General features: G+C 45.4%; 1 protein-coding gene across 8 annotated transcripts in view; it reads right to left on the bottom strand.

Moving 5' to 3' along the window:
- TFDP2 (transcription factor Dp-2) overlaps positions 1-12598 on the bottom strand; it is a 143293-nt gene that overhangs the window by 6251 nt on the left and 124444 nt on the right. For all 8 annotated transcript variants that reach the window (XM_036267602.1, XM_036267598.1, XM_036267596.1 and 5 more), the window contains 4 exons: positions 12161-12229; positions 6341-6492; positions 3380-3546; positions 47-152 (listed from right to left, as the gene is read on the bottom strand). In XM_036267602.1, coding sequence (XP_036123495.1) covers positions 47-152; positions 3380-3546; positions 6341-6492; positions 12161-12229 — 494 coding nt within the window. The remainder of the gene's footprint in view (positions 1-46; positions 153-3379; positions 3547-6340; positions 6493-12160; positions 12230-12598) is intronic.

The following is a 12598-nucleotide window of genomic DNA, read 5'->3' as shown; positions in this document are numbered from 1 at the left end:
GGGGCAGGGCTCCGGGGGGCCTTTCTAACCCTGAAAAAATACGTACCTTGATTGGGACAAGGTGGCACCGGTGGTCAGGTCTAAATTTGAAACTGATTGGGTGGAGTTCAAAAGTAGTCCCTGATTTAACCAAGAAGGTCCCGTGGAGATATCTGCAGGGAAAAACAAGAACAGGAGATGCGGATTCTGCAGATCTGGGGCTGCTACTGCCACCAAGGACGAAAGCAGACACAGGGACGTCAGCCTGTTCTCAATCACAGCCACCCAAGTCCTGCCCTGGGAAGAGCCCAGGTTTCTTCAGCTTGGAGAAAATAAATGTCTAAAACATAAGAGCAGGGGTAAAAACACAGGAAGGCAGACGACAGCAAGAAAGAATTCTAATTAAACCGATTGCGGACTCTCATCCTCTTTTCTTAAGTAAGATCTCGGAGGGCAGCTCACTGAGGACAGCGACCACTGAACCATCCTGCACACCTGCTGCCCTCACCACGAGAGACTCCGGACTCTAGCTGTGGGTCAATAGCCAGCAGTGGGTAAAGAGAAAATCGAATCAGAAACATCAAAGGTACGAAAGACAGACACATTTTTGCCTCCCCCCCTGACCCCCCTGCACCATCTTTTCAAGTGTCTCTTGGTGAACTCAGTGCTATTAGTCATCAAAGATCTATTCTTTCTCCTGGTATCTTTTGCTTATAACTCAAACTAGCTCTATCTTAAAAGGTCATAAGCAGCCCAGCCAGTGGGGCTCAGTGGCTTGAGCATCGTCCCATGGACTGAGAGGTCCTGGTTGGATTCCCTGTCAGGGTGCATGCCCAGGTTGCAGGCTTGATCCCCAGTGGGGGGCGTGCAGGAGACAGCCGATCAATGTTTCTCTCTCACATCAATGTTTCTATCTCTCTCCCCCCTCCTCTCTCTCTAAAAACTCAATAAAAACATATTTTTTTTAAAAGGTCATAGCAGTCATGCTTTTAAGGAGAGTGAGACAGGCATTACTGTTTCAGTCTGCATGAAATATTTTGGGTATATCCTTTCATCTTATTTTCTGTGCATACACAATATTTCTATCAGAATGTTGATCAATTCTTATTGTAATCTCACTTGTTTGTTGCTTGTCTCCTTATCCAGAATGTTAGCTCAGAGAAGGTAGCGATGAGAACATGTAAGATCTAAATGTCAGTGAATGACATTTGTGTAAACTCAATTGTGAGTTTACAAAGTAGGTGACATATATGTATTAGAAATACATTCCTAAAAAGAAATTCTTTGAATTACATTATAAGATTGAATGTACACTCAGAAAATGTAATTTGCCAAAACAAGCTTTTATATTTAATCAAAAATAGTTTTATAATTACTGTGCAGAAAGTAGAAAACTTGTGTGTCAGGACTGGTACCGTCGGACCCAGAGAGAGGCGGCCTATGAGAAGAGGGGACTGTCTCCACGCGTGTCAGAGTGGCCCGGTGACCCTTGCTCTTCACAGGCTAACTAAGGCAGCTGTGAGAACTTCAATTCTAAGAACAGCAGACTTCAAACACATTAAAGAACAAGTCTATACACGATAAAATTAAAGCCGGAATCCTGTGCTGAATATTAATCAGTATTACAGAAACTTGGTCAGAGCACAGCTATTTTCTTGTTTGTGAGCATAAAACAATAAATTTTCTCTTTACAATGGCTTTGAAAAGCCTAAGTTTCTTTCACATGACCACAGAAACCACACGACGGTTCTCGCCATCAAGAGCCCTCTGTCCCTTTGCTCACTGAAGGCACACGTTTCTTCTGAGCTCAGCAGTCTGACCCAGGCTGCCTGCGATGAGGCCACGAGGGGATAGAAACCGCAGAGCCCGCCTAGTCTCCGGAGCTCTGGCAATGAGAACAGGCTGCAGCAAAGGGTGGTGATTTCCCGGGTGAGACCGGGCTGGACTCCAGCAGGGCTGGACGCCAGGAACACCGCAGGCCCCGCTTGGGGCAGGGAGCAGGGAGCTGGTGGGGGCCAAACTGGCCGAGGGGCAAGAAGACGGGGTCGCATTTGCAGGTGGTGGATGATACCAATTTAAGAACTAAATCCAATAGACACCAAATCTCATTCAACAGACACTTGTGTTGTGACCAAAGGGCCAAAACCATAAAACAAAACAAAAGAAAAACTCCTTTGTTTATATTTGATTTAATATACATTAGAACTTACTAAAATGCCTTTAAAAAGTGATGTGAGCCCTGGCCAGTTTGGCTCAGCGGTTGAGCGTCAGCCTGCGGACCAGAGAGTCCCAGGTTCAGTTCCCGCTAGGGGCACATACAACAACAAAAAAAAGTGATGTGACATTCTAGGAAGTAATACAGTGAAAGAAGCTGCCCAAACCAGAGGCAGAGGCGCTGTCTCTACATCCAACTCCTATGTGCGGAATATAGGACAATCATAAAGATTTCTGAATAGTGGAAAAAATCTAAATTATAGAATATGTGGAATATGCTGTTTTCAAATATACTCAGTATACTCTTATAACTCATAATAAAAAAGATAAAGAAACCAATTTTAAAACAAGCAAAGGACCCTGGCCAGTTTGGCTCAGTGGTAGAGTGTTGGCCCTCGGACCAATGAGTCACAGGTTCGATTCCGGTCAAGGGCATGTACCTCGGTTGCGGTTCGTTCCAGGCCCTAGTCAGGGTCATGAGGAAGAAAACCAGTCGATGTGTCCCTCTCACAGTGATGTTTCTCTCTCTCCCTCCCTTTCTTTCCTTCTTTCTCCCTCCCACTCTATCTGAAGATAAATAGAAAAGTATCCTCAGATGAGGATTAAAAACAAAAACAAAAACAAGCAAAGGATCTGAGTAGGCATTCTCCAAGAAAGATATACAAATGGCAAATAAGCACATGAAAAGATGGCTCACATCATTAGTCACTAGGGAAATGCAAATAAAATCCAGTGAGCCCCGGTTGCCGTTGCCCAGTGGTTAGATCCCAGGCCTGTGCACCGAAGGGTCTTGGGATCGACTCCCGGTCAGGAGGCACATACCTGGGTTGCAGGTTTAATCCCTGGCCCTGGTCAGGGTCACGTGGGAAGCAACCAATTGATGTCTCTCTCTTACATCGATGTTTCTCTCTCTCTCTCTCCCTTCCACTCTATCTAAAAATTAAAGAAAAAATATCCTCAGGTGAGGTTTAACAAAACAAAAAACAAACAAACAAACAAACAAACAAACAAAGTGATGAACAGGAAATTCAAGAGCATGGCTGCACTGAAGGCTGTGGTAGGGCTCAGAACTAAGGGCGGGCACACAGTGACCTGAACTATTTCTGTGAGAAAAGGAGAAAGGTTTAACACTTTCGGGTTCAAAATATTCAATCAGAACCACATGTGAAAGCATCAGTTAACATACCTGTGATATAACCTTCTAAGGCCTTTGGCACCAGTGATTTAGCAAGTTTCAGATCCTCCAGAGAGCATTTGCCTGACTCTAGGCCAAAGGACATTCCCATCCGCTTCAGTACTTCTATGTCATCATGGATCTCAAAGGTGTTGTCAAAATTGAAAAGATATTCAAACCTGCATCAGGAAACAAAGTCGGTATGGGTGCCCAGTGCTGGGAGACCTGAAGAGTCTGTATCTGTGTTACACGGGAGAACAAGGTCCTACGTGCAGCTCCAGGGCGAGAAGCTGTTGCCATTTATAAGGGCCATCTTGCTGTATTCAGGAGATGACATTTCACATATACCACGTTCCCAATTAAAACAGCTTCCCTATGACAGACAAAAGGAGTCCATACACTTTAGCTCTCATTAAGCTACTGCAAACTGGAGACAGATATTCTAGTCCAAATCCGATCCTTTTCAAAGTTGGCTACAACTTTGTCACAAAAGATAAAATATTAAGAAAGCCTTCCAGTTTAATATAACCCTGCTATGAGTTGGCCTATTAGGATTGAGGAAAAAACATTTTGGATGCTTACTTCATTATTTTCACGAGTCAAGTGTTAGTTACAGCATACTTTAGATAAGCAGTAAATGGAAAACTTTTCACAAACTAACCAATCCCCAAATCTTGTCTTGAGGGACTAGGTAACACGTCTTAAGAAAAAGTGTCACATATAATAACATAGCACGTTTCCAAATGTTCCTGAAAAGTATCAAATCAGGATGCCCGGCTGTTCAGCCCAAGCTTTCGATAAAGAAGCGAATGTAGAAAGAAACAGTCACTTCTGACTTCTAGGCTCAGCCCTGGGGCGCCTTTACCCATAGGCCCCAGAATTACAGGGAGAGAGTACAGGTGGGTTTACAGCGTCATAAAATTCTCTCTATTGAGCCCTGGCTGGTGTGGCTCAGTTGGTTGGAGCATTTTCCCGTGCACTGAAGGGTCATGGGCTTGATTCCCAGACAGGGCACATGCCCAAGTTGCAAGTTCAATCCCTTCAATCTATATTTCTCTCTCTCATTGATATTTCTCTCTTTCTCTCGCTCTCTCCCTCTCTGCCTCCCTTCCTCTCTCTCTAAAATAGAAAGGAAAAAAAATTATATTAAATTCATGTGAGGGTAAAACTTTCTATGCTAGATCTTAGATGAGGGCAAAAACGGCAATTTAAAGCAAAATGCCATATTTAAATAATTAAGTATATAAATCTGAATAAAGTACATTAATACATTTTCAGAATTAAAAAAAAAATTGAAGCCGGTGCTGGCCACAGAGATTATTTCAGATGTACATTCAAAGCAGAGGGTTCTGCCCTAGACAGTTTGGCTCAGCGGCTGGAGCGTCGGCCTGCGGTCCAGAGAGTCCCGGGTTTGGTTCCCGCTAAGGGCACGTACCTTGGTTGCAGTTTGTCCCCTGCCCTGGTTGGTCGTGCGGGTGGCAGCCACTCGATGTGTCCCTTTCACATCGATGTTTCTCTCTTTCTCTCTTCCTCTCTCTCCCTCCCGCTCTATCTGAACAAAAAAATGAAGAAGTGTCCTCAGGTGAGGATTAAAAAAAAAAGAAGCAGACGGTTCTGTCAATTTAATCTTCATAGTGAGAGAACCACCTGGCTAATTAATGGGGAAAGATTACATCACCAAAGTAACGGAAAGACAGGTTTTAGGACCTCAACGAATAACAAACTTCTAACAAGCTTCTTAGAGTCTCCTCTCTCCATGCAGGGGATGGCCAGGGAAGAACATGAGGCAGTCACCACCCAAGGACGGAAACCTTACCGGACCCCAGCCAGGGGTGAATAGAAGCTGTAAAGCCCTCAGGCCAATGACTCCCAGGTTTCCTGCTACTCCTTTATAACAGCACTGAACATTTTTAAATTGCTTGCTTTGAGTCCAACCCTTTATAGGAATTCTCTCATTTAATCCTCACCACAAGGTGAAGAAGTGGGTATCACCCCCATTTGTTCTTCAGAAAACAGAGCTTTGGAGCAGCTAAATGGAGGAGCCACAACCCACACTTGGGTCTGTCACACTCTGCCTCCTGCTCCTGTAACTAACTCACCATACTGGGCAAGCCCGATGACCAATGACATAAACTATTTTCATAAGGGTAAAGTAAATTACACATTAATTTTGCATTATCAATGAATGAATGGATAAAGAAAATGTGGTATATATACAATGAAACATTCAACCATTAAAAAAAAGAGAGGGGGACTCTGCCATTTGCGACAACATGAATGGATCTCGAGGGCATTATGCTAAGTGAAATAATTCAGAGAAAGACAAATACTGAATGATCTCTTATATGTGGAATCTAAAAACACTGAACTCATAGATACAGAGAACAGACTGGTGGTGGCCAGGGATGGGGAACGGGGCAGGTGGGCGAAATAGATGAAGGTGGGAAAATAATATTAACTTCCAGTTATAAGACTAAAAAAAAAAAAAAGCAGAGAATGCATCTAGCATTTTCATGTCTATTCAGCCATCAACAAACAGCTCATTCAACTATGCTATAGCAAAACAAAGAAGTCATAGCTTTAACGCCACATGTTGATCTGAAATGCTCCCACAATAAACGATGACGGTGACTCACCAGCGAGCCTCCTGTGCCAGACCCTCACTGACGGCCCGCCTGGCTGCAGTCACTTGCCCACAGCTGTCCACATGCATGTGCACACATGCACATCCTGGCTGGGTCCAGGCGCCACCTTGCCTGTCACCCGCACACAGTGCCAGCACGCGGTTGAGGGCCGGCGCGGGAGTGACGGAGCCACCCCGAAGCTGACAGCACTCTATGTCTGATGCGGTGTTTCCCAGCCCACCGAGTCCGCCTTGGAGGACGGCGTAATGGAGTACTTCTCCTTTATTTGGCAAATGAGAGGACTACATTAACAGAAGGTCCCCGGATCTCCCCCTGGTTCTGCACTCACTTGTCGCTGGAGATGCTGCAGTCTATGACTGTTTTCCTGCTTGTGTTGATGATTATAAATGGCAGTTGAATGGTGGAGTTCAGAGCTGGGGGGCCCTGGTTCTGCTGTTCGTTTTGCCGATTCCTCTGCACCAGGTTTTTGAAAGCGATTTGCTGTGATGATCGATAAAAAAAAAAAGAACACAGTCATTTAATGTGGATAAGTGAGTTGAAAATAAATAAGTTAAGATAAATACATCGAAAATCTAGTTTAAGATTAGGGAGTTTAAAGAGGGCTTCCACCTACAGGTGAATTAAACATTTAAGAAAAAAAGATTAGAATGATCCAACTCAATAATATATTTCAAGGGGAAAATATGCATTTAAATGGTGCCTAACACCATCCTAATGTAAACAACAGGGCCGACGGTTCCGTCAGCCACGGAAGCAGAACCCTGCACCGCGGTCCAGCGGCACCTGCGGGGCACCTGCGGCTCTTAGCGCGAGTGACGCGGCGGCGGAGACACGCGGTGAGCTCGTGTCCACCCAGCCGGCGCAGCTCGGGGAGCTCAGGGCTCGGGACGTCGTCCAGACTGTCTAGCGCGGTGACATGCAAACTCCACGAAGCCACAGGACCCTTTCTCCCCATGAAATCTTACGAGACACCCACTTTATAGGACAGACGAAGGCAGCGCTGCTCTGCTGGGGGCCGTGGCCGGGCGCCGAGCCCCCCGCTCTGCCCTCGCTCGCCCCTCAGGACCCCCCACGGAACTTCGAGGGCGTGGAAACAGGCTTAGCAGGGGTAAGATATGTCAGGGCCTGAATCTTTGGAGCAAATTCTGCTGCTACTTTTGGTTAAAACCCTTACTCAAAAGTCAAAGAAGTGGCCCCGCTTTGTAATAGGGCAAACGTGTCTCCGAATCCCACGGCTGGGACACCCCGACACGGCGCCGGTGTGACGCTCCCGCAGGGCCGGCCCCTGGTTCCACTTCTCGCCCGGTGTCAGCTTTTCCGTGTCCTAGCGATCTTAACCCAGGACTGTTTATGTCAGGTTCTGGGTCTTAACTAAAGTTTAAGATTATTATTATCTTAAAATGGCTGGGTGTTATCTCCCTAAAAATGAACATTTACCCTTTTAATTTTTTTTTTTTATCCTCACCCGAGAACATTTTTGCATTTATCTTCCGATAGAACAGGAGGAAGAGAGAGAGAAACATCGATGTGAGAGAGACACATCGAGTGGTTACCACCCACATGACCCCGGTTCCCAACCAGGGCTGAGGACAAACTGCAACTAAGGTACGTGCTCTTAGCAGGAACCGAACCCGGGACTCTCTGCTCTGCAGGCCGATGCTCTAACCGTTGAGCCAAACAGGCTAGGGCTGATTTCTTTTTTAAAGAGAGAGTAAGAGCTCTGGCCAGTTTGGCTCAGCAGTTAGAGCATCGGCCTGCGGTCCAGAGAGACCCGGGTTCGGTTCCCGCTAAGGGCACGTACCTCAGTTGTAGTTTGTCCCCGGCCCTGGTTGGTCGGGCGGGTGGCAGCCACTCGATGTGTCCCTTCACGTCGATGTTTCTCTCTCTCTCTCTCTCTTTCCTCTCTCTCCCTCCCATTCTATCTGAACAAAAAATGAAAAAATGTCCTCAGGATAAAAAAAAATAATAATAATAATAAAGGGAGAGGTAAGGGAAAGAGAGAGAAAAAACAATGTGAGAGAGAAACATCGATCAGTTGCCTCCTGTATGTCCCCCACAGGGGATTGGGCCCAAAACCTGGGAATGTGCCCTGGCCGGGAATCAAACCAGCGACCTCTTGCTGCATGGGTCAATGCTCAACCAGTGAGCCACACCAGCCAGGTCATTTACTCATTTAAAATGAATAAAACAGAAGGGACACCAATTTATTGTAGCCCTAACGTGTGTCCAAAAATCACAGTGAAGAAACTGTCACTACAACACCATTATCAAATGTTACTTAAGTCATACTTCGTTATCTTCCGCTGCCAAAGAACAGGCTGTTTTATATTTACTGCTTAATTCATTTAATATTGAAGAAAGCATGCTGAAACTGTAAAACTGAGAAAAAGAATTACATGTGTAAAAACCTCAGCCTCGCTCCTCTTCCTTCTGGTAGAAAAGCACCTTGGGAAATACTCCCCTACTTTGCCCCTTGTGGCCACAGCAGAGGGAAACATTAACAGTGGTAAGTCCGAGTTCTTACACGTTTATGATTCACTGTCCAATACTGCGTATGTTTAATAGCATCAAAGATTTTTCAGGGGAAGGAGAGCAGTAAAAACACATATATGTTATGTTGATAGTAAAAAGAAAAATCCCCTGCCATTTGTTTTGGACTGATTTCCTTATTTGTTTCTTTGGATTTCTTTCAGCCTTGGGTTCTTTTCCAGCCCATTAACATCTACTTCAGAGGCGGGACAGGGTGTGAGGGCGGAGGGGTCACGCGCAGACTAAGCAGGCATCTAGACCGGGGGACACTCCGCATCCCACCTCCCTCTGCTCTGAGAATGAGAAAGAGGCATGTCAGTAGCACCTACTATGCCCTGCGGGGTCCGCGAGTTCTGACATTAACTGTTAAAAAAGTTAAGTTTGCTCAGCCATGGCAAATTATTAATGTTCAGGGACGGCTTGTTTAATTTCCTTTTCTGTGACAACTTCATCCGTGTTATTTGATGAAGAAAAGAAAAACAAAACACCAGGAGGAAATAAGCTATGTGTACACAGAAGAGCAGAAGTAGTTGTTTTCAGTTATACTCTGGGTTTCACTTCAATAGAGAGACCTGCTTTTATAAATGTTGACAGCTAGGTTGCCCTGGGTTGAAATCTTCTATAAATATTTGGTTTGAGAGACCATAGACGGGGAAAAAAAATTTAGAACTTAAGAAAACACACATATGGGGGCGATCTTGGCTAGCATCGTTCTCTCTGACAAACACATAATTACAAGTATACCGAGAAACAGATCTTTAAAATAACATATGCCAAAAATCAAGCTCCAAGATGTTCCACGACACTTTTGAGGAAATCTGAGGAAGGTGCAGCCCGGGGTTTAGGGACCATGAGTGGACAGGGAAATGCTGCAGCTAACTTGCAGGGACAGGGACAAAACAGGCAGGCAGCTAGGGGAAGAAAGTGACAATGCAGGAGTTAAGACACATGTGCTGGCAGGCCAGATCTACAGGAGGGCAGGACCCTATAGGGAGGAGCTGTGGGAACAGGAATACATGGTCACCTTTCAAGGTACTTTTTATTTTTATTTTATTTTAAAGACACAGTAACATGCATCCTTTTTTAAAAAATATGTTTTTATTGATTTTTTTTTAGAGAGAGAGGAAGGGAGAGAAACATCAATCAGCTGCCTCTGGCACGCCCCCTACTGGGGATCAAGCCTGCAACCCAGGCATGTGCCCTGACCGGGAATGGACACTGGCTGGGCTCAAGGCCTTTTTAATTTTTTTTTTAATCCTTATCTGAGGATTTTTTTTTTCTGTTTATCTCCAGATAGAGTGGGAGGGAGGGGGAGAGAAAGACAGAGAAAATGAGAAACATCAATGTAAGAGAGACACATCGATTGGTTGCCCCCCTCATGACTCTGACTAGGGTCAGGGACGAACCATAACTGAGGTACCTGCCCCTGACCGGAATCGAACCCGCGCCTCCTCGGTCCACAAGCTGATGCTTCAATTGCTGAGCCAAACCAGCCAGGGCTCAAGGCCTTTTTTAAAGCTGCAGAATACTCTCTTCAAACAAAATCTTATTTGGAGAACCCGTATGAAAACACACAAAATGCCTCCCCCAGAGGCGGGTGCCCCAGAGTTCATTCAGTGTGAAAAGCAGACACCGAATACAGAATGGGAGAGGGGCCCGGTCAGGGTGGACGCCTTCTCCGGGCTCCCCACGTGCAGAGAGGCCCTGCTCCACCGGCTGCGCTCTGCCCTGGCCCTGGGCGTCTCAGATCAGACAGGATGTCTGGAAGGGCCGCACTGTCCTCCTGCCCTCTGACTTACACACGAATGGGAAAGAAAAACCAAAACCAAATATAAGCACCTAGAAAGTGAAACACAGAATCTGAAATATTTACCAATATTTAACATATTTTAACAAAGCGACTATTTTAGGGGAAAAACCTGGTAACTTCTTGCTATCTTTATTTCTGAAAAGTAGATTATACCAAGAATTAAATGACCTAGATAGAGTTTTCAAATCAAAGTTGATTTTGTGATTGGTTGAAAGTTTTCAAATAAAGACAATTGTGGATAAAAGCAAAGGCATAGATTTCCTGACTCATTTAACAAAGTTTTTTTTTTTTTTTACTGGACTGAAAATAGCTCCACTGTATGGCTCACAGTGAATTTTTACACCAATTTAAAATCACCAACAGTAGGAAAAAAAAGTCCATCTACCCTGTGATTTTACCTCGCACAATTTTTTTTTTTTTTTTTTTTTTTATCCTCACCGGAGGACATTTTTCCATTTTTTGTTCAGATAGAGTGGGAGGGAGGGGGAGAGAGAGAGAGAGAGAGAGAGAAACATCGACGTGAAAGGGACACATCGAGTGGCTGCCACCCGCACAACCCAACCAGGGCCGGGGACAAACTGCAACCGAGGTACGTGCCCTTAGCGGGAACCGAACCCGGGTCTCTCCAGACCGCAGGCCAACGCTCTAACCGCTGAGCCAAACCGGCCAGGGCTACCTCACACAATTTTATATAAAGGCTCTATTATATTTTTAAAAATCATCCAAACTCTAGGCAACTATCCAAAAAAGTATAAATATAAGGAGCCTTGTTACACTATAAAATTTAATTTTCTTTTAAACAGAACTGCATTTAAGGTTTGATATATATTTTTTTCTTTATTGATTTTTAGAGAGAGGAAGGGAGAGGGAGAGAGAGATAGTAACACTGATGAGAGAGAACATCGATTGGCTGCCTCCTGCATGGCCCCCACTGGGGATGGGGCCCACAACCTGGGCACGTGCCCTGACCGGGAATCGAACTGGCGACCTCTTGGTGCGAGGGTCGATGCTCAATCACTGAGCCACACCGGCAGGGCGGTGTGATATTTTTAAAAGCTTACTGAGTCACTCACTGCATGTTATTGTTACTTATAAATAGTTAAGTATTACTAGTGGATTTGATTTTTTACTCCATATTCCTAAAATTTAAGTAGCTTTTTATCTGGTTATTCCAAATTAGGACTAAAACACACACGCATGTGCGCACACACACACTCCAAACAGTTTCTGTTCAGAGTAAAGATAGGTGTCAAAAGTAAACTGTTGTAGCCCTGGCCGGTTTGGCTCAGCGGTTGGAGCGTCGGCCTGCGGTACAGAGAGACCCGGGTTCGGTTCCCGCTAAGGGCACGTACCTCGGTTGCAGTTTGTCCCCGGCCCTGGTTGGTCGTGCGGGTGGCAGCCACTCGATGTGTCCCTTCACATCGATGTTTCTCTCTCTCTCTTCCTCTCTCTCCCTCCCGCTCTATCTGAACAAAAAATGTCCTCGGGTGAGGATTAAAAAAATAAATAAATAAATAAATAAATAAATAAATAAAAAAGTAAACTGTTGTAGAACAGAAGTCACACACGGGGCAGGTGAGCGGCTGTGGGGCTCTGGCCCCTGGCCCTGATGATGGTGAGAGACGGAACCAGCTTAAAGGCAGACCCTGTGGATGGCATGGGCTGGGTTGTGGGAGGCCGCCCTTCTGTGGTCCCACCAGACACTACTTCAAAGGCACCCAAAGCAGGAAACACTGACTCTAAAAGCAGGTACGTGGAGAAGCTGAACGCAGGTAGCGAAGGTAAGGAAACACATCCCAGCATCTTTACCTGCAGGAGGAGCTCTTGCAGCTGGGCCCGCTTCTGCTTTATCCGTTCTATCCGCCTCTGCTTCTCTATCTTTAAAACACAGGTTACAAAATAACATGAACATACATGTAGATTGTAAAGTACTGCTCATTTTTGGGTCCCAATTCTGAGATATCAAGAATTTTCTTTCGAGAAATGTAACCCATTTTAACCACTAACCCATTTTAACCACCAGCATCAATAAAGGCAAACCACCCCTCTTTGGGGGACAGGGTTTGGGGTGAGCGAGCAGGCCCAAGAGAGCAGAACTGTGGCAACTGTTACCAGTAATGAAATCCATCCGCTTAATGCGAACTTGGTGTGCAGTGCTCGCTGCTATGTATTACTGAAGTTCCAGCAGAGCGAGAGCTAAGGCTCAGGAACAGTTACTCTGTGTGCCAGCTCAGTACTCAGCACTGC

The sequence above is a fragment of the Molossus molossus genome, unplaced genomic scaffold (assembly GCF_014108415.1).
Source record: "Molossus molossus isolate mMolMol1 unplaced genomic scaffold, mMolMol1.p scaffold_m16_p_18, whole genome shotgun sequence".
NCBI lineage: Eukaryota > Metazoa > Chordata > Mammalia > Chiroptera > Molossidae > Molossus > Molossus molossus.
Note: the sequence above shows the minus strand (reverse complement) of the source record. Positions and strands in the feature narration are given on the sequence as shown.